Source organism: Phocoena phocoena, chromosome 5, assembly GCF_963924675.1.
Source record: "Phocoena phocoena chromosome 5, mPhoPho1.1, whole genome shotgun sequence".
Taxonomy (NCBI): Eukaryota; Metazoa; Chordata; class Mammalia; order Artiodactyla; family Phocoenidae; genus Phocoena; species Phocoena phocoena.
Genome location: NC_089223.1, coordinates 53,401,155 through 53,427,250, shown reverse-complemented (window position 1 = coordinate 53,427,250; position 26,096 = coordinate 53,401,155). Strand labels below are relative to the sequence as shown.

The 26,096-nt window shown below is 38.5% G+C and overlaps 2 protein-coding genes across 2 annotated transcripts in view; one reads left to right on the top strand and one right to left on the bottom strand.

Moving 5' to 3' along the window:
* Positions 1-1,041, bottom strand: part of CENPC (centromere protein C) — a 90,925-nt gene extending 89,884 nt beyond the window's left edge. Inside the window, exon 1 of the mRNA XM_065877797.1 lies at positions 1,024-1,041. Coding sequence (XP_065733869.1) covers positions 1,024-1,041 — 18 coding nt within the window. The remainder of the gene's footprint in view (positions 1-1,023) is intronic.
* Positions 1,042-1,184: 143 nt separating this feature from the next.
* On the top strand, positions 1,185-25,454 carry STAP1 (signal transducing adaptor family member 1). Its single transcript, XM_065877235.1, is given in 7 exon segments — positions 1,185-1,256; positions 11,508-11,564; positions 13,604-13,664; positions 13,667-13,772; positions 21,553-21,622; positions 23,875-23,971; positions 25,420-25,454. Coding segments are annotated over 7 exon segments (498 nt in total).
* The last annotated feature ends 642 nt before the right edge of the window (positions 25,455-26,096 follow it).

Sequence of the window (26,096 nt, the reverse complement as noted above, 5' to 3'; positions counted from 1 at the left end):
TTTGCGAGTTAAGTTTTATTCGGGGACCTTACTGAGGACTACAGCCCAGTAGACAGGCTCTCAGCGAGCTCTGAGGAACTGCTCCAAAGAGGTAAGGGGGGGACCAGGATATATAGGAGTTTGGGCTGGAAAAAAAAGGTAGTCAAACATCCAAATCAGACACCTCAAGTTAATGATTTTTAGTGCTTCTCTATAAATGGGAAGATGCAAGAGTCTGGGCTCATTGAAGTTATTTCTTATGTAAGTCTCATAACTATCTAGGGCCAGCTTCCTGTTTTTCTCCATCCTGAATTCCCCTTAGGCACACCCTGCAGGCAGCTGCAGTTGCTGGTGGCTTGAAGGTGGGTAACATTCGTTATTTACTGAAATGGCAGGTAACAGTTTTTCTCCACAGTACATCTTTTTATGCATACAAGCATCCATATATAACTTCATTATAAATGGGAATATCTTACTCATCCATGCTGAAGATCTTAAAAGGGGAGATAAGAGTAGAAAACACAAGTTTAGGATAGGGGCTTCTAAGGGTTGTATAAAGTATGGTAACCATAAGCGAAGTCTGAAATATAGAACAGTGAATACCAAGGGAGTCCAGAAATAGGCCAAAAAAAGAGTTCCCGCCCCCTTCAGCCATTCACAGCTTGCACTTTTTAACTAGTAGCTGCCTCACAGAAAACTATCTGTCAATAACAGACGCCTCTCTACACTAGCAACTCTGAAGCAAAGGCACACTTTCAAGGCTTTTCAATACTTCTAAGGACAGAAAATTATTTGGAGGACTAGGAACTGGAGATAGGCTAAAAAGTAGAAATCGCAAGATTCTCTGAAGAGAAAGACGCCGTCACGCCCAGGATTACAAAAAGACTCGAAACACGACAAGTAAATTAACTCTAGCTATCGGCACCCGATCACTCCCGAGCTCAAAAAACTCGCGCGGCTTCCCCACTGAAACCCCCCAGAAGCCACAACACCTGCCCAAAGCTTCACTCCCCCAGCCTCGCGGGGTCCGCGGCCTGCACTTACCAGCCCCCACGCGGCCATGTTCCGGCCCGGCTCAGCCCGCGCAGGGGTTGGGGGCGGAAGTTCACACGGGCCGCAGCTCCAGGCAGCCCAGCGAGGACGGAGTCACACGAAGAGCAGCCAGGCGGAAACCCAGTAGCACCTTAAGCGAAAGAAGGCGGTAGATGGCGGAAACTAAGGAGCCGCGACCCAGCGAGCGCGCCCGGGAGCGCGCCCACTCGCGCGCATCCAACTACGCAATTTAAAACGAGCTGCACATGCGCAGAATGGGCCCTTCGACTCCAAACGAAGAAAGCCGTTAGGGGCCCGCCCCCTCACTGGTACTCTCCCACAGTCCGGCCTTCCTCCTCCCAACAGCCCCGCCCCATCACGTCGTAGCCCTTCCCCCATCTCACGTGTCTCCTAGTCCCTTACTCCCACAGCTTCATAGTCTCTCTCTCTCTTCCTCTCACTCTCCCCTCTCTCTCCCTCCCTCCCTCTCCCCCTCCCTCCCTCTCCCCCTCCCTCCCTCTCTCCCTCTCCCTCTCCCTCTCCTCCCTCCCTCTCCCCCACTCCCTCTCCCTCTCATCCCTCCCTCCTCCCTCTCTCTCTCCCTCCCCCGTCTCTCTCTCCCTCCGTACCACAGCTTCCTTCTTTCCTTCTCCCTCTCTCTCTCTCTCTCCCTGTCTCTCTCTCCTTCGCACTCAGAGAAGGTGTAAAACTTCCTGACGGTTCTCTTATAAAGTAAAAAGTAATACTTGGAAGGATAAGTGGCAGAAGACGTTTGAAGAGTAATGTTTTACTGTGTAGGCTCATCACCGACACCCCAGCCGGTTTATGCATTATCTCTGAAAGCAATAATGGTACAGTAAAAATGGTGATGGATGAGGTATTCTTTTTTCCAAATATGTGGGTAATGTGGGTAATATTTTTGTGAGGCATTGCCAACAAAATGATCTGTGTAAGTATATATCATTTAAGTGTGACGTCCTGAAAGGAGTCCTAAATCAGGAGTCTTGAAACCTGCTCAGTGGACTAGCTATGTCATGTAGGACAAGCTCTGGCACCGTTCTGGCAGTTTCCTTAATTACATAATAGGAAAGTTAAGTTAGATGCTCTGAAGACTAGACCTGACCATTTTATGATTCTAAGAAACTATGACCTATTTTTATGATTTAATAAAAATTTTCAAGGGAATTTACATCAGAAAATGGGTTACTTTCTTCTCGGGCAAGGGAGACAAAAGCAAAAATAAATAAATGGGACCAAATCAAGCTAAAAACTTTTGCACAGCGTAGGAAATTATAAACTAAATGAAAAGGCCACCTACTGATTGGGAGAAGTTATTTACAAGTGATATATGTAATAAGGGGTAAATATCCAAAATGTACAAAGAACTCATACAACTCAACATCTAAGAAACAACCCAATTAAAAAATGAGCAGAGGAATTGAATACACATTTTTCCGAAGAAGCCATACAGATGGCTAATAGGCACATTAAAAGATGCTCAACATTACTAATCATCAGGGAAGTGCAAATCAAAACCGTAAGGAGATATCACTTCAAGATATCACTTGCAGACAAACTGCAAGCACATGTCAGAATGGCTGTTATCAAAAAGACAACAAAAATCATGTGTTGGCAAAGGTGGAGAAAAGGGAACTCTTGTGCACTGTTGGTGGGACTGTAAATTGGTACAGCCACTATGGAAAACAGAATGGATATTCCTCAAAAAATTAAAAATAGAACTATCATATGACCCAGCAATTCCACTCCTGGGTATTTAATCCAAGGAAAACAAAAACACTAATTTAAAAAGATTTCTGCATCTCAATATTCATAGCAGCATTGTTTACAAGAGCCAAGATATGGAAGCTGCCTAAGTGCCCATCGACAGAAGAATGAATGAAGAAGATGGCATATATATATATATTTATATACATATATAAATAATGGAATACTACTGGACCGTAGAAAGGAATGAAATTTTACCATTTCCAACAACAGGGATGGACCTAGAGGGTATTATGCTATATGAAGTAAGTCAGACAAGAGAAAGACAAATGCTGTATGATTTCACTTATATGTGGAATCTAAGAAATAAAACAAATGAGCAAACTTAAGACATAAAAAGTTATAGATACAGAGAACAAAGAGGTGGTTGCCAGAGGGGAGAGGTGTGGGAGGAGGAGAGAAATAAGTGATGAAGATTAAGAGGTACAAACTTCCAGTTGCAAAATAAATGTCACAGGTATGAAATGTACAGTGTAGGGAATATAGTCAATAACTAGGTAATAAAAATGCATTACTTATTGAATAAAGTCATTAACCAAGATTTGAGCAAATAAATTTTTTAAAACTTGCAATGCTTTAATAAATGTTATCACCTGCTAAGACCTTTCTTCTTTTTTTTTTTTTTGTAGGAAAGAGGGATCGAGAATTAACTCTGAAATCAGACAAGCCCAAGTTCCACACTCCACTAATTCTGCCATAATGGGCAAGTTAATTAACCTATAAGTTTCTCAACTCTCTTGTCTGTAAAATGGGAACAACGTTAAAGTTGTTGAGATATGGATTAATTCCTTTTAAGATCTAGTTGAAATGCCTAGAACATAGTGAGAATTCAATAAATAATGCTATTGGTATTATCAATATTATGGAGATTTTTATACTTGGTCTAGGAGAAGTTTTGCCAACCAGACTACATTATTTAATTTGGTCTCACATTTGGAATAGTTAATAGTATACACTATCGTTTATTGAGTGCATACTGTATGGCAAGTTCTGTCATAAACGCTCTCCATGAAGTAACTTATTTAATTCTGAGAACATTCCTATGAGAAAAGACGACTAATATCCACATTTTACAGACAACAGAACTGGGACAGTCTTTAAGTAACTTGCCCGAGATCACACTACCATTAAACAGCAGAGCTGGGGATGAACCCCAGCATTCTGACTCCAGAACTGAGCACTTAATCACTATACTCTCAGTGAGAAATTTTAGCAAGCATATTCATAGATGTAAAGTTCCACGTGTAAAATTATATCCCCCAGCTTCCACTGGCAACAGTAACTCTCAGACGTATTTTGAGAAACTTGAAATGAAATGACATACTGGTATAGAATGCAGGAGGGTGTAGGTAATGAACTGGTCTGTTCTAGAGAGAAATTGGAGCTGCACACTTATAAAAATAAAAAGTTATGCAGATTCCACAGTTCCCAAACTTTTCAGTTCCCTCTGCATCTGTCTTAGTATTTACTAGCCCCTCCATAATTTTAGCATCCTAAAATAGGGTTGCTAGTTGATGGAGTAATGTTTATAAAACCCAGATTTGTCATTACAGGCCCCTCCCCTCCAAAAAAAACATTAAGATCAATCCCTATGCATTGCCATGACAGCTGACTAAAATCTTGAAATTTTCCATCACAACTGCTTATCTATGTAAGGGATGTGTGTGTGTGTGTGTGTGTGTGTGTGTGTGTGTGTGTGTTTATGTATCCATGGAACTATGTGTATTAGATGTGTATATGGAGGAAAAGGTATACAGAAATTTAGCTTGAAAGAGAAGTAGAAACTTTTAGTTACTTATGATTTTATGTTGCAGATAATTTCAAATTTGTAACTGTTAAAATTATCTTAAAGAATAGACCTTTAAAATGACACTCGAAAAATCAGTTTGTTCTAGAAATTATAACATAGTTGCAATTACAACTTAAAATTTTCTTTATTCATAATGGACCCAAACTGGCAACGTGCCCATCAACTGGTGAATGAATAAATAAATTGCAATGCATGCATACTGTGGAATACTCCTCAGCAGTAAAAACAAACTACTGAGGCACACAACAACACAGATGAATCTCAGTACATACTGAGGGACTTCCTTGGTGGTCCAGTGGTTAAGACTGTGAGCTCCCAATGATAAAGAAAATGTGGTACATATATACAAGGGAATATCACTCAGCCATAAAAAGGAACGAAATTGGGTCATTTGTAGAGACGTGGATGGATCTAGAGACTGTCATACAGAGTGAAGTAAGTCAGAAAGAGAAAAACAAATATCGTATATTAACGCACATATGTGGAACCTAGAAAAAGGGTACAGATGAACCAGTTTGCAGGGCAGAAATAGAGACACAGATGTAGAGGACAAACGTATGGACACCAAGGGGGGAAAGCAGCGGGTGGGGGTGGGGGTGTGATGAATTGGGAGATTGGGATTTACATGTATACACTGATGTGTATAAAATTGATAACTAATAAGAACCTGCTGTATAAAAAAATTTTTTTTAATTAAAAAAAAAAAAGACTGCTCTCCTAATGCAGGGGACCCGGGTTTGATCCCTGGTCAGGGAACTAGATCCCGCATGCCAAAACCAAGAGCACGCATGCCACAACTGAGACCCAGTACAGCCAAATAAATAAATATTAAAAAAAAAAAAACCGGGCTTCCCTGGTGGTGCAGTGGTTGAGAGTCCGCCTGCCGATGCAGGGGATACGGGTTCGTGCCCCGGTCAGGGAAGATCCCACATGCCGCGGAGCGGCTGGGCGCATGAGCCATGGCCGCTGGGCCTGCGCGTCCGGAGCCTGTGCTCCGCAATGGGAGAGGCCACAGCAGTGAGAGGCCCGCGTACCAAAAAAAAAAAAAAAATCGTGCTAAGTGAAAGAAGCCAGACATCAAAGGCCATCTGCTGTATGAGTCCCTGTACATGACTATATAAAACTATATGAACAGAAATGAGATCACTGGTTACCAGAGGATGATGTCATGGCAGAAGAAGACCCTGACTGCAAAGAGCCAGGAGGGAACTTTCTGCAGTGGTGGAAATAACTTATGTCTTGCTTATGGTGGTGGTTACCTGACTATATGTATTTGTCAAAACTCTTAGAACTGTGCTCCTCAAAAAATGGTAACTTTTGCTGTAAATTATACCTCAATTAACTTGACTTGAAAAATTAAGAACATGAGAGAGACAGAGAGAAAAACATAGCAACCAAATGCAATGTGTGAGTTTTGATCAGAGTCTGGTTCAGATCAAAGAAGCTATACAGAGCTTTAAGCAACAGTGGAAAACTAAAATATCGATTATCGCATGACAGGGAATTGTAAATTTTCTTAGATATTATAATGCTATTGTTGATGTAAGAGAATGACCTTACTCTTCATGTTCTTACTCCATCTGTTAAGTACAATCACTTTAGTAGCCCTTCCTGACAAAATTATTCTCGGATTCAAAGGTTCTACTGGACTGTAATTGCCAAGTTAATAAAGTATGCTTGCAATATGCAGATATGTGGCAGCAACGTTCACAAAAACAAACAAACAAACAAAACAAAAAACAATGTTATGCACAGGGTCTTAAAGGTCTGCACTGAGTTGGTAATTTTAAAGTGCTGTATAAACTGACCAGTGTTAAGTTTCCTAAGTTACCTTGGCACCAACCATTTGATTCTTAGTTGCAATTATACTTTATTATATATACATTGTTTCTCTTAACAGGAACACGGGGGACAACAAATCTCTATTCTTTAAGTCTCCATTCTGTAGCCTCTAGTTTACTTCTAGTCAATGTAATTCTTATCTCATAAAAAGGAGCTTTTGTAATTTAAAACATACTTACATTTTCAAAAGTTTGATATAGTTCTGCATTATAATTTTAACCTTGCAAAGACTTAAATTACTTTGATAGTACTGGGCAAAAATTTAAATAATGTACCTTCATACTTATTGACCTGGAAATGTGCTCTGGATACATTATTTGAAAAATGCAGTTTATCAAGTATCATTACAGTATTTACTTGATTACATAATATATACAAATAGAGAAAAAGTGCCAAAAAAGTGACTGGTACCCATCCAAACAGTGCTAATGGTATGGATGGTGAAATAACATGTGATTTTCATTGTTTCTCTATTTTGTCTGAGACGTATATAAGTTTTCCACTTATAATTAGAAAATAATAAATTATTTTAAGCTAAGTATGCATAGGAAATGATATATAAGATATTTGTAAATTCAAGTGCCTATAGAAATTTGTAAAAAATAAAATGCCAAAACTGTAGCTTGCTGGCAATACCTAACAGAAAGAGATTTACAAGATGAAAGAAATAGGAAGACAAACTGCAAGCAAAGATGTGAGGCAGAAATGATGTGCTGTTGACACAGAGAAAATTTGTGAGATATTGAAAAGGTGCTTATGTTTGCAAAATGGAACTAGATTATGGAGCACCTCCAATGTTAGGATAACTTTTCACCTCTTCCTATAGACATTGGAAAACTGTATTGATCTGGGGTAAGTTACATAAATTCATGATAGTTAATTTAGGCATTTATCTGCTTATATAATTGTTGGGGGGGGGATGGAGAAATAATGTATTTGGGGCTTTCAGGAATGATTCCCAAAGATACACTGCAGAACTGACCCACCAAGAGCCAGCTGCATGAAGCAAACTGAAAACTGGGAAGTTGGTCCTAATGCTGGAGTCTGCAGAACCATATTGACACGGCATAATCAGAAAGCCACCATAATTACAAAACTGCCATGTCAAGAAAGCCACCACAGATAAGAAGCCTCCTGAGCAAGAAGCCTTCTTACTGCTTCTGGCTTCAGAAGCACACTGTACTTCACACCAATCATTATCAGAAAACCACTGTTCCATGCCTTGACTATCAACACCCGTGAAACTAGTGATCAGACACTGGGACTTCTTATAACATTGCCACAGAAAAATCAGATGCCTACAGGCCGTGATCCCCTATAGGAAAACCAAAGGCTGGGAAAGAATGAATTCTGTCTCTCCTCCGCCTTGCCAACATTGAATGCATGCCCTCTCTAACTGCAAAGAAGTCTGGAAAATGTAGTTTTTAGCTTTTCAGTCTTTGTGGTAAAGAATGACACACTGGAAGGGGTTGGAATGGAGGTAAGGCACCAACCTACAGTTAATAAGTTTAGCGAGTTAAACCACTCTGACAGCTACTAATGTCACTTCGCTTGCTAACAGTGATTCTTTACCTTTTTTTTTTTGGTCCCAAAAGACCTAGCAGAAACATTTTCTGAGTAATAATGACTCACTATGGCACAAAGTTTTCACATAATCATTAAAATTAAAGCTGTGTTTTCACTTATGGATTGTAAACATAAATGTATACAGTTCACATATCTTCAAAATTTACTGCAATGAATTGTGATGCAAATGACAATAAATCGTCAATAAACATTAAGTAAAACAAAGGTCAGAAATTTAGAAGTACTGGAAAGGGATTGGAGGCTCCTATTCATGTTTACTGATTGAATCAAATGGATAGTAAAGTATTTTAGAGATCCTTAAATATTATTAAAAATGTGCATTCATTCACTTTAATTGTTTTATAACATAGATGGCTCAAAAGAGCACTGAGATTTTGATTTTATATGAGTTAATCCATTATACTTCACTCAAAGTTTTCACTTATATTTTTCATATATCCTGATGTATAGCAAATTCCTGTGACACAGATGCTGATGATGACTATAATAGTTGGATTTTGGTGTATTTTCAAGAATTTGATAATAACATGATTGTTATACATGGCAACAAAAGAATCATATGTCAACCAATGTTCACATATATCAGAAAAAAGAAACTCCTGTCACAGTGGAGGCTAAGAACTCTCCAAATTAGAATCATAAAACTTTTCAGCTGGAAGTTATTCATTTAATAAATGGTTACTGCAATCTACTTCTTATCAACCTTGACTTCAACACAACCCCTGTATTTGAAAAACTTCGTTTCCTATTGATGCAGAGGCTATACCAATAACTAAAATACAATGGGGCAAACACTGTAATTAAAAATGCATAAAATGCTATGGGAATGCAGGGTGAGAGTGATAAACATTCCTCTTGGGAATGGGGAAGGCTTCAGGAAATCTTCATAGACAAGGATATATTCAATCTGGGTCTTCAAGGATAAGTAGGGAGTTGTATCAACAAGAAGAAGGAAGAGTACTGAAGCAAGGTGTACAGTGATTGGAAAGGTATGAGGTGATGGGAAAGACCATGAGGTATTAAGACAACTGGGAGTAACCAAATTTACTAGAAGAGAGAGTATTTTTAAGGAGTCTCGATTTAAAAGGGCCCTATTACAAATGACCTTGTGATGCTTGAGCACATTGTTAGTGCTCAATAAATATTTAGTGCTGATGAAAAAATAAAAGAATGAATCTGAAAGCACTGAGAATTCATTAAAATGTTTGAAACCGGGGAATAACTTGATTACACTACATTGTAAATGATTCAGAGAGAAAAAGAGTGGAAAGTAAGAGGCTGCTTGGAAAGAAGCCTATTGCAGCTCTTCAGACAAGAAGTGAAGAAGCTGTTGTCCCAGAGAAGTTAACTGGTTTGTTCAAGGTCTAGATCTGGTTACTAGCAAAATTGGCTTCCCTCCCTCTGCCCAAACACTTTTTCTACTACATTTTCTTACCTATAAATTCATTATTCACCACCTAAAACTTGAGATCTCTATAAGAGGATTTCTATTGTAATGGTGCAGTGGTACAATGATGTTGGAAGTTGTGGACAGGTCTAACTGGATAATAATATTTTAGCAGGATTTTTGCCATTTTGTAGGTTTGGGGCTGGGGGGAGACATAATTTGAACATTGGTATATTACGGATTAATTGACTTGCAAATTGACAAACCAAAGCAATTTACAGCGGCTGTTGAACTGGTTTTCCGTTAATTTGGTTTATTTATTTGTATTTTTATTTATTTTTTGGCCATGCCATGTGACTTACCGGATCCTAGTTCCCTGACCAGGGGTTGAATGCGTGCCCTCAGCAGTGAAAGCATGATCTCAAAAAACGCTAAATTCCACACAGGCAGAGATCTGTTTGTTAAACTCACCACTGTATACCCAGCACCTATATAGGAAAAGATTTTTTTCTTGTATTGGCATTGAAAGTGAGCCAAGGAAAGTCAACCAACAACTACAACATAAAGAGAATAACTTGCAACTGAATAAGATGTAGTTGGATTTAACCTTGAAAGCAGTGGTCATAAAGCTTTAGTGTACCAGGAATCACTTGTATGTAGGAAATATAAGGCCACATCCCCAAACCTGGGCCTCTGAATCTGCATTTTAAGCAAGCTCCCTGGATGATTCTGATGTGGTGATTTAGAGCACAGGATTGGAATCAAATGCCTAGATTTGAACTCTAGCTGTTTTATTTGTTAGTGTGTAATTGTAGACAATTTACTTACCCTCTTTATTGCCTTGGTTTCTTCACCCATAAGTCTTTACTCAGATGTAACCCTCTTACTGAGGCCTACCTAGACCACTTTATTAAAATTGCAACTCTTTTCCCCTCCCCAAACCCTTAATGGCATTCCCAATCTCTATTAACTCTTCTCTACATTTTCTCATTTATTTCCATCTGACACTATAACATTTACTCACTATTATGTTTACTATTTATTGCCCCTTGCTAGACCCTAAACCCTATGAGAATAAGTATTTTTGTTTTATTCTCTGATGTAAACCAGTACATAGAATAGTGCCCAGAACTTAAAGACACTCAGTGAGTATCTGCTAAGTGAATAAATCTATAAAATGAAATTTTAAAAAGAGTACTTTTTGCAAAATTGTCATGATTAAATCAGCTAATATATGTGAAGCGCTTAGAACAGTAACACTTGTAAGCACTTAATAAATGTTGGCTGTATTAGTAATATTTAGAGCTAAGAACTGGAAGTTTTTAAGGTAACTTACTAACTACTAAGGTAATGGGAAATAACTACATTGGTCCTACCTGGTTGCCTCAAACTTAAAGCAAGTTAGTGTTAAATACCAATGGTGGGGGGCTTCCCTGGTGGCGCAGTGGTTGAGAGTCCGCCTGCCGATGCAGGACGGGTTCGTGCCCTGGTCTGGGAGGATCCTACATGCCGCGGAGCGGCTGGGCCCGTGAGCCATGCCTGCTCGTCCGGAGCCTGTGCTCCGCAACAGGAGAGGCCACAACGGTGAGAGGCCCGCATACCGCAAAAAAAAAAGAAAAAGAAAAAGAAAAAAAATACCAATGGGGCGAGTAACCATGAATTGACATACTAAAGAAATAAGTGTGCTAACATTTAAATTTTTTCGAGCTAATATGTAAAATTTTACTTGTTTAATAAGCAAACAGATTAAAGCTATGTACTTCCTACAAAAGAAAAATTATTGAAATATTTCATAACAAATACACATTAATAATTCTAAGCACAAAGAAAAATGAATTATTTCTTCCTTTTAACTGATTGTAAGTAGTTTAAAAATACAATTGACTTTTTAAAACAATGTGCTTCAATAGAAGAATATGCATTTTGTCAATCTTGCCGGGTTTTGATGGCTTACACTATTTCGAGACTTATAAAACAATCATATGAAATTCTAAAGTTACCTGAAGTTAATAAAAGTATTAGTGTTCATAGTCATTCATGTCTTTTCTTTTTTTTGTCTTTATCTGTTTTTGTCTACATCTTTAGACAGAGAGCACAGAAAGTGGGGAAGAATGGAGAGGCTTCATTCTCACAATAACAGAGGTAGGAAGGACATTATTTTTTGTTTTTGTTAACTACCATTATTTTAAATAACTACCATTATTTTAAATAAAACTACTGTAGCAACTGTCTAATAAACATGAAGTACTTTGATAACTAACCAGCTCCCTAAGGAGCACCATGTTTTCTAATACTTTTAGAGGACATGAAAACTTCCAATGTTTGTTAGGGTCAGTTAAATACAGACTTTATCCAAAGCTAGTTTCTAAGTAAAGGCCTTGCATTCACATGAAATAAGGACTGCACTTTACCAAGATAATGGATGCTGGTTCTTTCTCTCAGCCAAAAACAAGTAAAAGTTTGAGGGTCAACTACCATGTAGGAAAGTCATAGGAAGGTAGAAGAGTGGGCCCGTTAGAATATGTGAAAGGCATATTGACTTAAGGGGAGGCAGAAACACATTCCCTCCCTCTGTTGTGGAAAGGCATCATCGTGTGTTTGGCCTGGCACTTCTTACACTGGGATACAGACATACCAAGTGTATGTGATTAGGTGTCAAGGAATACACTAAAACCACCAGAAAAAACTTGGGGTGCATCTTCCCAGAACACCAATTATACTTGACATTTTGGCCAAAAAGATTTGTTCTTAGTTTTTTCCTTGAGGTAAGGATAAACAGCATTATTTTTAAAATTATAATGTACATAGATATGGTACAGAATTAAAATAAAATTCATGTGAATTATCAAAAGATAACAATTTGCCTCTAATGCTGTGCTCTATAAATATTGTCTTTTACTATGTTCCCAGATCACTCTGTATATACATTTATACCATGCTGTTGTTAGGGCAACTTTAGTAGAAGTTTGAGAAACACAGACTATAGTTCAAAGTGCAGATACATTGCTTTTGAATTAATTAAACTGGAGTTTGAGTCCTGGTTCCACAACTTTCTAGCTATGTGACTCTGGACTAGTTATTTAATCTTTCTGAGCCTGTTTTTTAAATTTGTAAAGTAGGGATAACAGTACCTATCTTGTAGCATTGCTGTGAGGATTTGCAATAGCATAATGCTTGGGACATAATAGGTAACTAATAAGGAACAGCTGCTTCATTAGTTTTTCCTCATTCTATTATTTTTTTCAGGATTGGTATATAAGGGAAATAGACTTACTGATTATTAGTTATGCAGAAGGATAGTCTCAAATTTCATATATATACACACATGTGATAAAATATAAACAATAATAGGAATTAATAAAATAATGTGTAAATAGAAAATGAAGTTCTAGTGTTTTCTTCCCAGACTCCAAAGGACTTTCTTATACACCCCCTGGAAAGCGTGCACCCCACTCTGGAGATCAAGATGATATTCAGACACAGCTGCCTCAAAATATAGGCTAGGTTGTGTCACATGAAGAAAAATATTCTACCATTTAGATTATAACTTCTAAGAGTACATAGCTGGTCATAATGAAGTCTAAATTAGGGGTATGAATATAGATCAGGAGAATATAGGTGACTTAATCCAAACACATTTCTAGAAAAGATTTTTTAAAAATTTAATAGAGCAGTATCATAATCCTAATGTGTGAGTGAAAATTCAAAATACAAACACAAACACACGAAAATATAGACCTCTCATTGCTGATTCTCAGTCATTTAAAGAACAGTTCCATCTTGACCCCATGTTGCCATATGGTTGGTGGAGCTTATTCCAGGTTATCTGTGGGACAGCTGAGCAACTTGCAGGCGCTCCAGGACTTCCCTGGCAGTGAGATCTAGCGAGCTCAGAATAAAAAATGAGAGGTTTGATGTTACTTGAATCAGCTTGTGGTGCCAGGTGAGTATACTTAGCTTTGGACCAGATCAAAAGGAATGTTTCTTTCTAGTCAGGCGCCCTGTGCAGGTTCTAGCTGGTTTAGAGGCAGTTCAAAAACACCAAGATCCTCTATTCATGATACTATCCATCCATCTCTGTCAGGTAACAGAAGCTCCTTAGGACCAGAACAGGCTCATCTTTGCTAAAACCAGTTACTCTGCTGTCTTTCTTGTTTGCCTATGGCTTTAATTGGTTTCAGCTGTCAGTTCCCCTACATGTGTCACTCCTTCCTGGGCAAGTAATTAGACTGCATGAAGCCTTAGAGAAAAGAAAAGGAGAATTGAGACAGAGTGGCCACTGAGTTCATTTCTGGAAAAAGGGAAGGAACCAAATGAAGATTATGTGGATGTATTGAACCCTATGCCAGCGTAAGTGCACCATGAACTTCAGTTTACTTATTAGATTGTTAAAATTAATTTCTAATTATCAAGGAGAGTTAGTCACTGGACTCGTTAAACCAGGGACAATAAGCTGTCTTGTGGATATACAGTATATCTATGAGTACATGTCACATTTCCTCTATGTCATATCACAAAATGCAAAATGCAGATTTGAACCAAGCCTCCTACCACACAGGAAATCTCCCTCCACCCACACCTTTAGACTAAATAGATTTTTTTCCAAAGAACAAACCTAAATAAAACTGCTATGTAGAAGGAAGGAAAGAGGTTTTTTCACCATGCAACTCTATGATTGACTGAGTTTCTACCAGGAAATTATACCAAAGATTTAAAATACCTGAATGCTTTATTCAATCGATCAATCAGTGATTAGTCTTGGGCTCGTACTTTGAGGAAGACATGTGTAAAGTGGTAAGGTGGTGTTGGAAATGAAGATGCACAGGACATCCTGAAGTCAGCAACAGCCTACATTTGTTTTTTAACTCTTATATTGTTGAAAACTGTGACTAAGACTGTGAACCCTGGAATCTTCATCTTCTTGTCAATGAAACTTGTCCTGGTACCATCTTTGACATCAGGTTCTGATGTGTATTCTTTCTGTACTATAATCAATGAAACCTGCTAGCCATCACTCAGCTGAAACCAGGGAGAACTGATGGACTGATAGGTTAAAAGGCACCTAGACTGCTTTTTCTTTTTTTTCTCAATAAAAACGTAATGCATATTTATTAGATAAATGAAAGAAAATTAAAATTATTCCTTGTCCCACCACTCAGAGATATTATCTTTCAACATCTTGGTGTACTGTATATACTGCCAAATTTTTTTCTGCTGAAAAAATAGACTTTTCATTGACTATAATATTTACTATAAAATAAGAAGTGCAGGGGTTTCCCTGGTGGCGCAGTGGTTGGGAGTCCGCCTGCTGATGCAGGGGACACGGGTTCGTGCCCCGGTTCGGGAAGATCCCACATGCCGCGGAGCGGCTGGGCCGGTGAGCCATGGCCACTGAGCCTGCGCATCCGGAGCCTGTGCTCCGCAACGGGAGAGGCCACAACAGTGAGAGGCCCGTGTACCACAAAAAAAAAAAAAAAAAAAACATGTATATGATGATAAGGTCTATGGAAGTAATAAAGCAGGATGAGGGAGATGGGAACTCTCAGAGGTGATAGAGAGAGAAATTTTTTCTGGTTGCTGTTGTTGTTTATTTAATATAGAGTGGTCAAGGAAATCCTCCTTTGTTAACTGATATTTAGGCAGAGACCTGAAGGAAGTGAGGGAACAAACCATACCAATATGTAGGACAAGAGCATTCCAGGCAGCCAGTGCATAAGGCTAGAGGTAGGAGAAGGCTTGGGTTGTTCACAAACAAGAGGCCAGGGACTTCCCTTGTGGCACAGTGGTTAAGAACCCACCTGCCAATGCAGGGGACACGGGTTTGAGCCCTGGTCCTGGAGGATCCCACATGCCGCGGAACAGCTAAGCCCGTGTGCTACAACTACTGAGACTGCTCTGAGAAGCCCACACTCCGCAACGAAGAGTAGCACCCACTCTCCGCAACTAGAGAATGCCCACACGCAGCAATGAAGACCCAACACAGCCAATAAATAAATCAATAAATAATTTACAACAACAACACAAGAGGCCACTGGGACTACAGTGGAGTGAGCAAGGAGAAAGGGTTAGGAGATGAGATTCCAGAGGTGGGGGTAGGGCTGACAGCTCTAAGCCCTACAGGTCATTGTAGGGGAAAGGGTTATACTGTGAATAATAATGAGAGGCCATTGGCCTCTGATGAATAAAAAAGTGACATAATCTGACTTTTCTATAAAAAGAATCACTTAGGAGCCTCTTGTTAAGGTTGATAATTTCTTTCTAGTGAAATGGTTTACCTTTGATAAAGTCAGTAACATTTACATGCAAAAGTTGATTTTTCTGTGTAGCGATGGTGATTGTATCTTTTAAAGTCTACTCCTTCCCTCAGAGTCTATAAAAACTTGCATTTCAATAGGGACTCTGGCTTAGTTAACATTTTTACAACTGATAATATAATTGAAATATAGTGATTTTTGTCCTAAATGAAAATATTCAGTACATGATTATCTTTCATATAAGAGCTTAAACAGAACTTTGATTCTTGAATTTGCCATTCTTTCTGTGGATAATATTCTTTTTTTTTTTTTTTAGCTATAACACATCTATCTAGGAATCTAGCTACTGATCCATATATAAATATCAATAATTCTAAATAGATTAAATATGAAGACACTGGCAAGTGAATAAAGGCAGTAAAAAGAAAATAGTCACTTATAGGACAAAATTAAAATTATGGCATGTGGCTGCAATGCTAGTATGAGCTACAACCCAAGAAGCTTCATTCACTTGCCAATTACTTCATATATACAGAGACTTTTCTTTATACACTAGCCATGTGGCAAGAATGTTAGATGGTAAATCCGATCCTGAGTCTGTGTGAAGTAAGAGAATCTGTGTGTGTGTTTGTGTGTGTGTATGTGTGTGTATTTTTCCACAATGAATATCTATGTCAGCTTAATCATATTGTGGTTTCATTTTTTTTCTGTTTATTATAGGCTAACATTTGGAATTAAGGGTTTTTCAACTAATATGATAGAATATCATGGATTATTCATGATAATTTACTTGATTTATAATTTAATTGGCTACCTTGAAACAAATCCAAAATAAATAAAAGTTATGACGGGCATTAAATATCAGTGAGCTTATAAGAACTCCTGGGAGAAAAGTGAAATTTTCTATTTAGTATATCCTGGTAAAGGAATCTGTCCTTATTTGGGTTTAGGAAATTGAATATCACATAAAATACAGAATGTCTTTTAACTGTTTACTTCCACTTTAAAAATAAGAGGATACAAAACTGAATTCAAATGTATTCCACATACCATCCCATTTTACAATTAGAAAATGAAGCCTGTGGAGGGCAGCAGCCTGCCCAAAGTCACACAGCTGAACCCAGGGCCTTGGCGAGGTGGCTCCTGGGCCCGCCTCTTACCTGCGGAGCATCTGATCAGGGCAGTGACTGGATGGAGCCGGTCTCAGCTAGGAGCTGGCTCGAGGGCGGCGGTAGGGGTTGGGGTGGGAGGCAGGTACCCTGAGCCTCTGGCCCTTCTCCACCAGCAGTCCACGAACTTGGCATAGAGCCTAGAGGAATTGTTAGCGTCAGATCTGAAGCTGAGACTGCCGTGTTTCAAATCCTCCCTGAGACAAGCCAAACACTCCATATCTGGCCGCCTCCCGCCATACGCATTCCCCACCCCCAGCCACTGTCCTGGGAAGGTACACACTTTGGGTTACTTTCTCCTTTTTCTACATATGTTTGTCCCACAGTTATTGTATAGCATTGTTTTATGTTTTTAAGTTTTATGGAAGTGATATATTGTACTCACCAACCCACAACTTCATGTTTACCCTGAGGACATGCTTTTGGATTAGTCCATATTGTTACCTGGAGATCTTGTCCTCTTGTGTGTCAATATTTAACTCTTCTTTAATGCCCTTCAATAACGTTTTACATATTTTTAAATAAAGTACTGCATATCTTTTGGGTTTTATTCTGAGCCACCTTAAGGTTTTGTAAATGAAATTTTTAAAAATTTTAATAATTCTAAATTAGCAAAAAAAATTATCTCACAAAAATTTTTTTAAAAGATCTTTATTGGAGTATAATTGCTTTACAATGGTGTGTTATCAGCTATACATATACATATATCCCCATATTTTCTCCCTCTTGCGTCTCCCATCCTCCCTCCTATCCCACCCCTCTAGGTGGTCACAAAGCACGGAGCTGATCTCCCTGTGCTATGCAGCTCTCACAGATTTTTTAAAAAAGAAATTTAATCTAACTGATTGAAAGTTAAATTAGATCACACAAGGAAGTGACTTTTTTCTTTCATACTTTTCTTGGTTGGATTGAGTGTTTGATCCATTTGTATGTGAACCCTGTGCTACTGTTCTGCATGAAATAAACAAAATCCTGAGATCTAATGGCTCTTTAAAGACTGTGTATTTCCTGCACAATAGCAGCAAGATCTCTTTTAAGGTGGTCTAAATTAGTCCAACTTTTGATTTGCATTTTCCGCACGAGTGAGCTATGAGAAATAACAGCGTTTTCTGTTGTAAATATGGGTTGTGACCAAATGCAATGAGTTTCTACACTTAGGATTAGATCTAATGGCACAGTGTTTATTCGTATTGTATTTAAGTTATATTTAACCTCATTAGAGTATGGCAAAGGAGTTCATATCAAAATTACATGTCTATTTTTAGTAAATATACTTCCAGTTTAAATTCACATAGAAATTCATGCTTGTACAGCTAATAGTCATAAAAGTTTATGACATTTCATAAAACTGATCATCCCTCCACTCTCAAGAAACGTTTATATTTAGAAAGCAAGGAGTGAGGTAGAGTGGTCAAACTAGAGCATTCTAACACTGCAGTCAGTATGTGCTTATTTAGGCTTTGGGGAATAGTTTATATCTGAAAGTGGCTAGGAAAAACTTTAACTGTTTTTGCACAAGTATTCCTTATGAGCCAGATATATCTGTGATGTTAAGGATTATCATTATGTGTTCTCTAATGCCTTAAAATAGGTCTTTTGAAATGCCTGGATTTAATATATTCTGTTTAACAGGTCACAATTTTAAAGAATAGCAATTGTAGAGAGCAGTAGAAGTTTAGCTGGTTAGACTGTATTGCAGTAGTCTGTAAAGACTTTGGCAGAAATCTAGACTATTAGGAAGCACCTGTGTTACCCACAAAACCAATTCACTCTCTTACAGGTCGTAGGAGAAATGTTCAGCCATGCAAGTTTAGACCAGTGTGCCTGGTAAAACACTAGCTAAAAAGGACAAGTTGGTTTACAAAGCAGTACTTGAAAGTAAAATTATCTCCATCTGTTAACAAATCAACTGTGGGAGAAAAGATTTTAGTTTTCAGGAAGAAGCAAAAGACCTTCAATGGCAAATTATCAGGTGACTCCTCTCTTGATGCAAAATATCATCCACTTTTACCCAGTCCAGTGGTGTGTGAATTCATAAGACATAAAGCTATTCTTACAACAAACTTCATAATTTGGTTTTGTTTTCTTAAAATTGTTATGAGTACGTGGCAAGCTAGAAATATAAACACTTTGGAAAGCCATTAGCCAAGAAAGCAATAGAAAATATTTACCCAAAATTCATTCCTCTGCAAAAATTGGGGTCAGGAGTTAAGAACAGTATTTATAACCATATTTAAGGCCACATATATTTTTTTAAAGACAGGTTACTTCTTTTTTGAGGTTGTAATAGGAAACCTCAATATAGCAAATTTTATCAATCTAGATTTTTCCCCCTCTTTATTCCTTTGGAAAAAAAATATGAAAGAAAAACACAGGTCTGAAATGAGAGTCAAAACCTAAGTGACTTCAATGGAATTTTTTTTCTATCTTATTTTCTGCCTTAGCACTTAGTCCTATTAGTCAAAAGTTCCAAGAGACTCTGTTAACTATTGCTGCTTTTCCTCCCACAGTTTTGCCATGGATGATGATGATGATGATGATGATGATGATATGATGGCTATTATTAACAATTACTGTCCCCACTTATGGGGTACATCTGTGGGTGCTCTGTTAAGTGCTTGACAAACATTTCCTTCAGGCACAATAAAAACTGAGACAGACAGTATTTTCCATGTTTTACAAGTGAATTAACTGAGAATTACAGAAACTACTAAGTTAAAAAAATGCATTTAAAAAGTAGTAAAAAATAGTTATAATTTACTGTCTACATGTGACAGACATTGTACAATAGTAAGGATTTTTCACACATTTATTCACAACAGCACTGTGAAACAGGCATCACCATTTCCATTTTATAGGTGAAGAAATGAGGCTCAGAGAGCTCATACAACAGAACCAGAATTTGAACCTAGATCTTTCTGGTTATAAAGGCCATGCCTTTCAAGCTTTCTATCAGTCTTCAAGGAATAATAATCACTTATGTCATAGGAATAAAAGAATTCTAATGGGAATTGGTGAGAGTTTTCAAGAGTATGATTATAAAGGTCTTTTCATGTAGAGACGAAGACAAGGCCAGAGCCAGCCACCCCAAAAGAGGGTACTTGTAGGATTTCCTCCATCCGAAGTTTTCCTTCACCAGCCGGTGGCTGATTCCTGAAGGTTCAGCACTAGGAAATAATTTTTGGTTTTCCTTAGGAGGGAAGAGGGTTGGTTAGGTTTTATCCCATGTTTTGAGAATAAAGCTCTAAAGTGATTGGAAAAAATTATTAGCTGTTTTCCAATGTGACATCCAATTAAGAGATTTGGATATCACAGTAGATGATGAAAGAGTCCCTTAAGGAGAAGTGTAGTTCAGTCCCAGAGGAATGTGACCTGGAAATGGAGAGAGGAGTGATGAAAAAGAACGTGGGAGGCCTTGTAGAAAAACTTAACCTGATAAACAATTTTCCTCAGGCAGCTTCTGTAAACTGGACAGATGTTGAATTAGTTCATCTTTCAAGCAATGGAGGCATAATAAATGCTATTAACTTTTCAACATTAGAAAAAGTCTTGGTCCTGACACTACTGCCATATGAATCAAGGCAAACATACTGATTTCTGCTCTCAGTATAAATTAGTTCTAGCAAACAGCACTATTAGATGGGTTCCTAATATTTTTTTTAAAAAATAAATTTATTTTGGCTGTGTTGGGTCTTTGTTGCTGCACACGGGCTTTCTCTAGTTTTGGCGAGTAGGGGCTACTCTTCGTTGCAGTGTGTAGGCTTCTCATTTTGGTGGCTTCTCTTGTTGCAGAGCATGGGCTCTAAGCATGTGGGCTTCAGTAGTTGTGGCGTGTGGGCTTCAGTAGTTGTGGCTCACGGGCTCTAGAGCACAGGCCCAGTAGTTGTGGTGCACGGGCTTAGTTGCTCCGCAGCATGTGGGATCTTCCCGGACCAGGGCTTGAAGCTCTGTACCCTGCATTGGCAGGTGGATCTTTAACCACTGCGCCACCAGGGAAGTCCCCCAAATATTTTTTTAAAATTCAGTTTTATAAATATTTACTGTGTGCCTAATGCTGGAGTACAAAAGTGAATTAATGTGCTCCTTATTCTTAAGCAGTTCTAGTAAAAAAATACCATATCTCTAGGGTGGTAATAATTTAGTGTTATGTCACTACATAAGAGGAAGACATTAGGATTCATCTACTGTACTTACATTCTCACCTACATGTTCGTATAATATTTAACACCTACCATTTCCATATCTCTAAGTCAGCCCTGAAGTTGGCAGATTATCTACGGTGGTATATGGCTAGCAGGAAGAACAGCTATTGAGGGCATTCTGATAGGAATAGTGATGAAGAAAGTAATTTGCTTTCAGTAATTCTTTCTACTTCCCTTTTAATATAGAGAATATAGATTTGATGTATATATACCTACATAGGATTTTATAATATTGTCTACTTTATAAATTACTGGCATTTAAAAAAATAGTTTCTGCCTGAAAGATTTTCAGTTCTTGATTCCTTTTTTCATCTCATTCTTTCTCATGCATCCACTCAATGACCCAGGTTTCCTATATCCCTAGTGTATAAACCCCCAAAAAGAGACATAGAAAACTAGAGTAATTGGAACATAGTTTTATTGTACAGGTGATATTTTATACTCACTTTATTTTGATTTGACCCAATAGTATACTTAAATGAAGATGAACTTTCTTTTTTTTTAGCCTGCCAAGAATCAAGCACTACAAACTGATGAGTGTAGGAAAAAACTACACTATTGAATTGGAAAAACCTGTAAGTAACTATTTCCTCTTTGTTGATTAATTTTCTCCTGCTTCCTCCCAAACCTACCTTATAGAATTCAAAGTAAGTTGGGAAAGCAGACTCCTTGCCTAGGAACATAGTGCTGGCGAAAAACAGCCATGTTAACGGGCCCTGAAGGTAGCAGACATCCAGGGTGAGAAATGAGATGCAAGAGCAGGTGGGGGAGGCAGAGTAGAAGATCATCTGCTATCAATTCTTTCCACTTCTTTCTTTCTCTGAAGATCTTTATCAATATAATTATCTCAGGGAGAGAAAAATATTTTTGTTAAGCATCTATTTTACATCTTCTAATTAAAGTATGTAAGTATTCCAATGTGCTTATTTATAAATTTATTTATTTATTTTTGGCTGCGTTGGGTCTTCGTTGTTGTGCGCAGGCTTTCTCGAGTTGCAGAGAGCGGGGGCTACTTTTCGTTGCGGTGCACAGGCTTCTCATTGCGGTGGCTTCTCTTGTTGCAGAGCATGGGCTCTAGGAGCGCTGGCTTCAGTAGTTGTGGCTCACAGGCTCTAGAGCGCAGGCTCAGTAGCTGTAGTGCACGGGTTTAGTTGCTCCGTGGCATGTAGGATCTTCCCGGACCAGGGCTCAAACCCGTGTCCCCTGCATTGGCAGGCGGATTCCTAACCACCAGGGAAGTCCCCAATGTTCTTATTTCTAATGGGAAAAAAAATCTTTAAATGCCTGGTCCTTTAATACCCACCATGCAGAAGTTCAGAAATTCCCCTCTTAATAGTACCAAGTAGTGAAGAAAGGATTTCTTCCTTGTATTCAACCCCTCTCCTACCCCAACTGACTTGTAGTCATAACCATTCGATACTATGTTAGGCACAGAGCCAAATACTTCACACACGCCATCTAATTTAATCTTTATCATTACCCTGAGGTAACACCTATTATACAGGTGGAAAAACTGGTATTTACAGTGGTTTCAGCCAATGACAATGAAGTAATGTAGCCTGTGGTCCAGGATGCTGGGGAAAGGAAGCATCTGTAATGTCAGGCTGCAGTGGTGGGAAGACTGAGTCAGGAAAGGGCTATCACTTAAATGGATTCGATAGGTCTTGAAGATGTTTATGGTATCTTCTCTAAAATTGAGCTCCTAGTTCCTCTGCCTCTCCAGGCCCATTGTATTGATCAGAGAAAGGGAGTGTAGTGTTGAATTTCTTATGTTCTGGCCATAACCCTTAGAGCGCAGACCTTTACCAAGAGCAAGACAGCAGCTGCTTCATATACCCCACTTACATCTTTGCCATAAATGCCTCCCAGAGATTGTCAGTTCTCATGTCCACGCCTGACTGGGCTTTTTCAGAAATTCTAATGAAGGAAACAGAGAATTAGATTGCTGAAGGATAATCCAAATAACCAAGTGACTGGAAGCAATGGTTGGGGAGGAAGAATGTGCCTCTGCAACAGGTGAACTGGGGCTCATTTATCTGTCATTAGTCCCAACAGTCCCCAGTGTACACAAAGTGAACAGCCTGGATTATTCTTTCACCTTTCATACTCCTCAATCCTACCCTTCAACCAGGTTGTCATTTTGTGAATTCTTTTTCCTCTTTAAGTTTACCAGGGATATTCAGGTTTAACCTGGTTTTACTTGTCAAAAAATATTGGCTTAGGGGGTAGCAAGACATTTTAGTTACTCCTAGCCAAGTAAATTAGCCTGTTACAATGAGATATTAAAATGCTAAGTTCTCTGGCTTTAAAGGGGTCTTTAGTTTCAAGCAGAAGAAAGCAATTATGGCTAACAAGCAAAAAAAAGAATTTAAGAACATAGGAAGCCCATAGAATGACTGGAAGGCTAGAAAACCTTCAGGGACTAGGAAGCAGTTACTTGTACTAAGCATCATCTGATTAGGAATCTGCTTTCTTGATCCTCTACTCAAGTTCAAATTTCAGGAAGGGAGCTTTTTTGGGCCTAACTTGAATCACATTCTCATACAGTAACTGGGAAAGAGCAGAGTGAGTAATTATTGTCCACCAAACTGTATACAATAGGAAAGGGGTAATTTCTTTATAGGGAATTAGATACGGTTATAAAGGAGAAAGAAAACGCATGGGTAGGTAAAACCCTGGCCATTCAGTAAGCTATTGAGGTGAGGAATTGACACGATTTTCTGGAGGATAGGAAATACACAGTAATCTCCATTAAATTTCATTTGAGCTTTCTCTTACTCTATCTTTACACAGGTGACACTGACCTTCTCTTACTCTCTGTATACAGGTAACACTCCCAAATCTTTTCAGCGTCATTGATTATTTCGTGAAGGAGACTCGAGGAAATTTACGACCATTTATATATTCAACTGATGAACCCCTTGGTATGTTCTTCACTTCATTGCTATATTAAGAAAAGAAAAACAAAACGACAACAAAGAAACCTACATATGATTTGTAATACCAACCAGGTAGGATTATATAGTTCAGCCTTTAAATTTATCCATTTGGAAACCATTTTGTCACTGACCCTGTGAAAATAAGGGAAGTACCAATAAATCCTGGTGGATAGAGTATAGGCCCACTCTAGAGAAAAAAATCCTGAGGCATGTATTGTGACTATTAACTTCATTCCATCATTCTACTCAACTTTATCAAACAAATTTGATGAGAAGAAAGCCATACAGAGTCATAGAAACCAAACAGGGAATTTAAAGGTATGGTCTGTAAACAATGTCAGATGCTTGAGACATGAAAATGGATGAGGATTAAGGGGACACTATGGGGATTGGCTAGTAGGCAACAGATGACTTGAGAGTGTGGTCTTATTCCACTGTAAAGGCAGAAGGCAGAGTGCAAGATAACAAGTAGTGGGTGGGTAGTGAGGAACTACAGATGAAGATCGTAGTTAGGATTGGCTATGGGGCCCCTTGTTCATAAGTTATTAAGAATTTCAAAACAGTGGTAGCAGACCATTAAACCAAGCATGAGACCCAGTGCAAGTACACAGTTCACATGACCACAAAGCTGGCCCTGTTTGTAGTCCAGTTTTTGGCAAAGCAGGGCAGGCTGGATGTGACAGTTTCTTTCCATCCTTTGAAACAATCCCTGGTGCACAAGGTCACTTGACAAGCTGTAAGCAGGAGAGAAAAAATATCTACAGATTATGAGGCAAAACAACTTGGTTTGGTTACCGCATCAGGGCATATCTGGCAAGTCTCACTAATTAAAAGGACAGCAAGCTTTAAAGGTCCAAGTTTTAAAACATGGGTACGACTCTTGTGATGCCAAATAATTTCAATAAACTTAGAGTCTGAAGGAACTTTAGAAAATTATCCAGTATAGTGTCCCATTCTGTATAGGAATCACCTGCACACTCAATACAGAAAACGTCTCTAAGATGTGACCAGTTTGTAAATTCTTAATGACAGTCACCTCACTGATTTTTAACGCAGCATAGTTCACTTTTGGTCAGCTCTCATTTTAGATAATTATTTCTACTATTGAGTCTGAAACATTCTTCCTTTAACTTATACATATTAATACAACTTTTGGCTTTAAAACAACACATGGTTTTAAAAAGCCCATCAAATATTTAAAAACTGTCACCATGTCCCCCCTTAGTCTCACTTTGTCAACTACAGATTATTGGTCCCGTCAGCTCTCTCCCTCTCATCTTTGACCTTCTCTACCTTAAAATATAACCACAAAGGATGAACATGTTATTATAGATATGTCAGCATAATACATTGCCTGGGCTTTATGCAGGAAAATACCACCTAATAGAAATCTCTGGGAATGTGCTATTAATGTGCTTCTTTTTTTCCCCCAGAGATGAAAGGATTTCCTGTAACATCTCTAAAATAATTTTTTAAAAAAGGGGTGAAGGATCCAATATAATTTGCCTCCTCTATGGATGATATTGTGTCAGTTATCTAAAGCTGTGTAACAAACCGCCCCTAAAGCATGGTGGTCAAATCAACAACCATTTTATTTGCTCACGACTCTGCACATCAGCAGTTTGGATTGGATTCAGTTGGGCAGTTCTTCTGCTAGTCTCACTTGGCGTCATTCACAGGACTATAACCAGCTGGTGGCTTGACTGGAGTTGCATGGTCCAAGTTGGGCTCATTCGCACATCTGGTGCTGGTGGTCAGCTGGGGCTGGCTGAACCACTCTCTTCATAGTCTCTAATCCTGGAGGAGGTTAGCCCATGTTCTCTCACATGAGAACTCAGAGTAGTTAAGGAGGGAAGGGTAGCTGCATGTACTTGGGCTAGGAATTCTTAGTGTTGAGAACAAAGTATGGCCCTTTTGGAGCTTTTCATATAGAAGAAACTGTGAACTGAATGATTCCAAGTGTGATATATCTTATGTACAGGGGTTATTTTTCTTCCTTTCTTTTAAAAAATTACCTAATTTGTATAAATAAAATTCTCTTTTTGGTGTATAGTTCTATGAGTTTTGACAACTATCACCACAATCAAGACACAGAAAGTTGCATCATCTC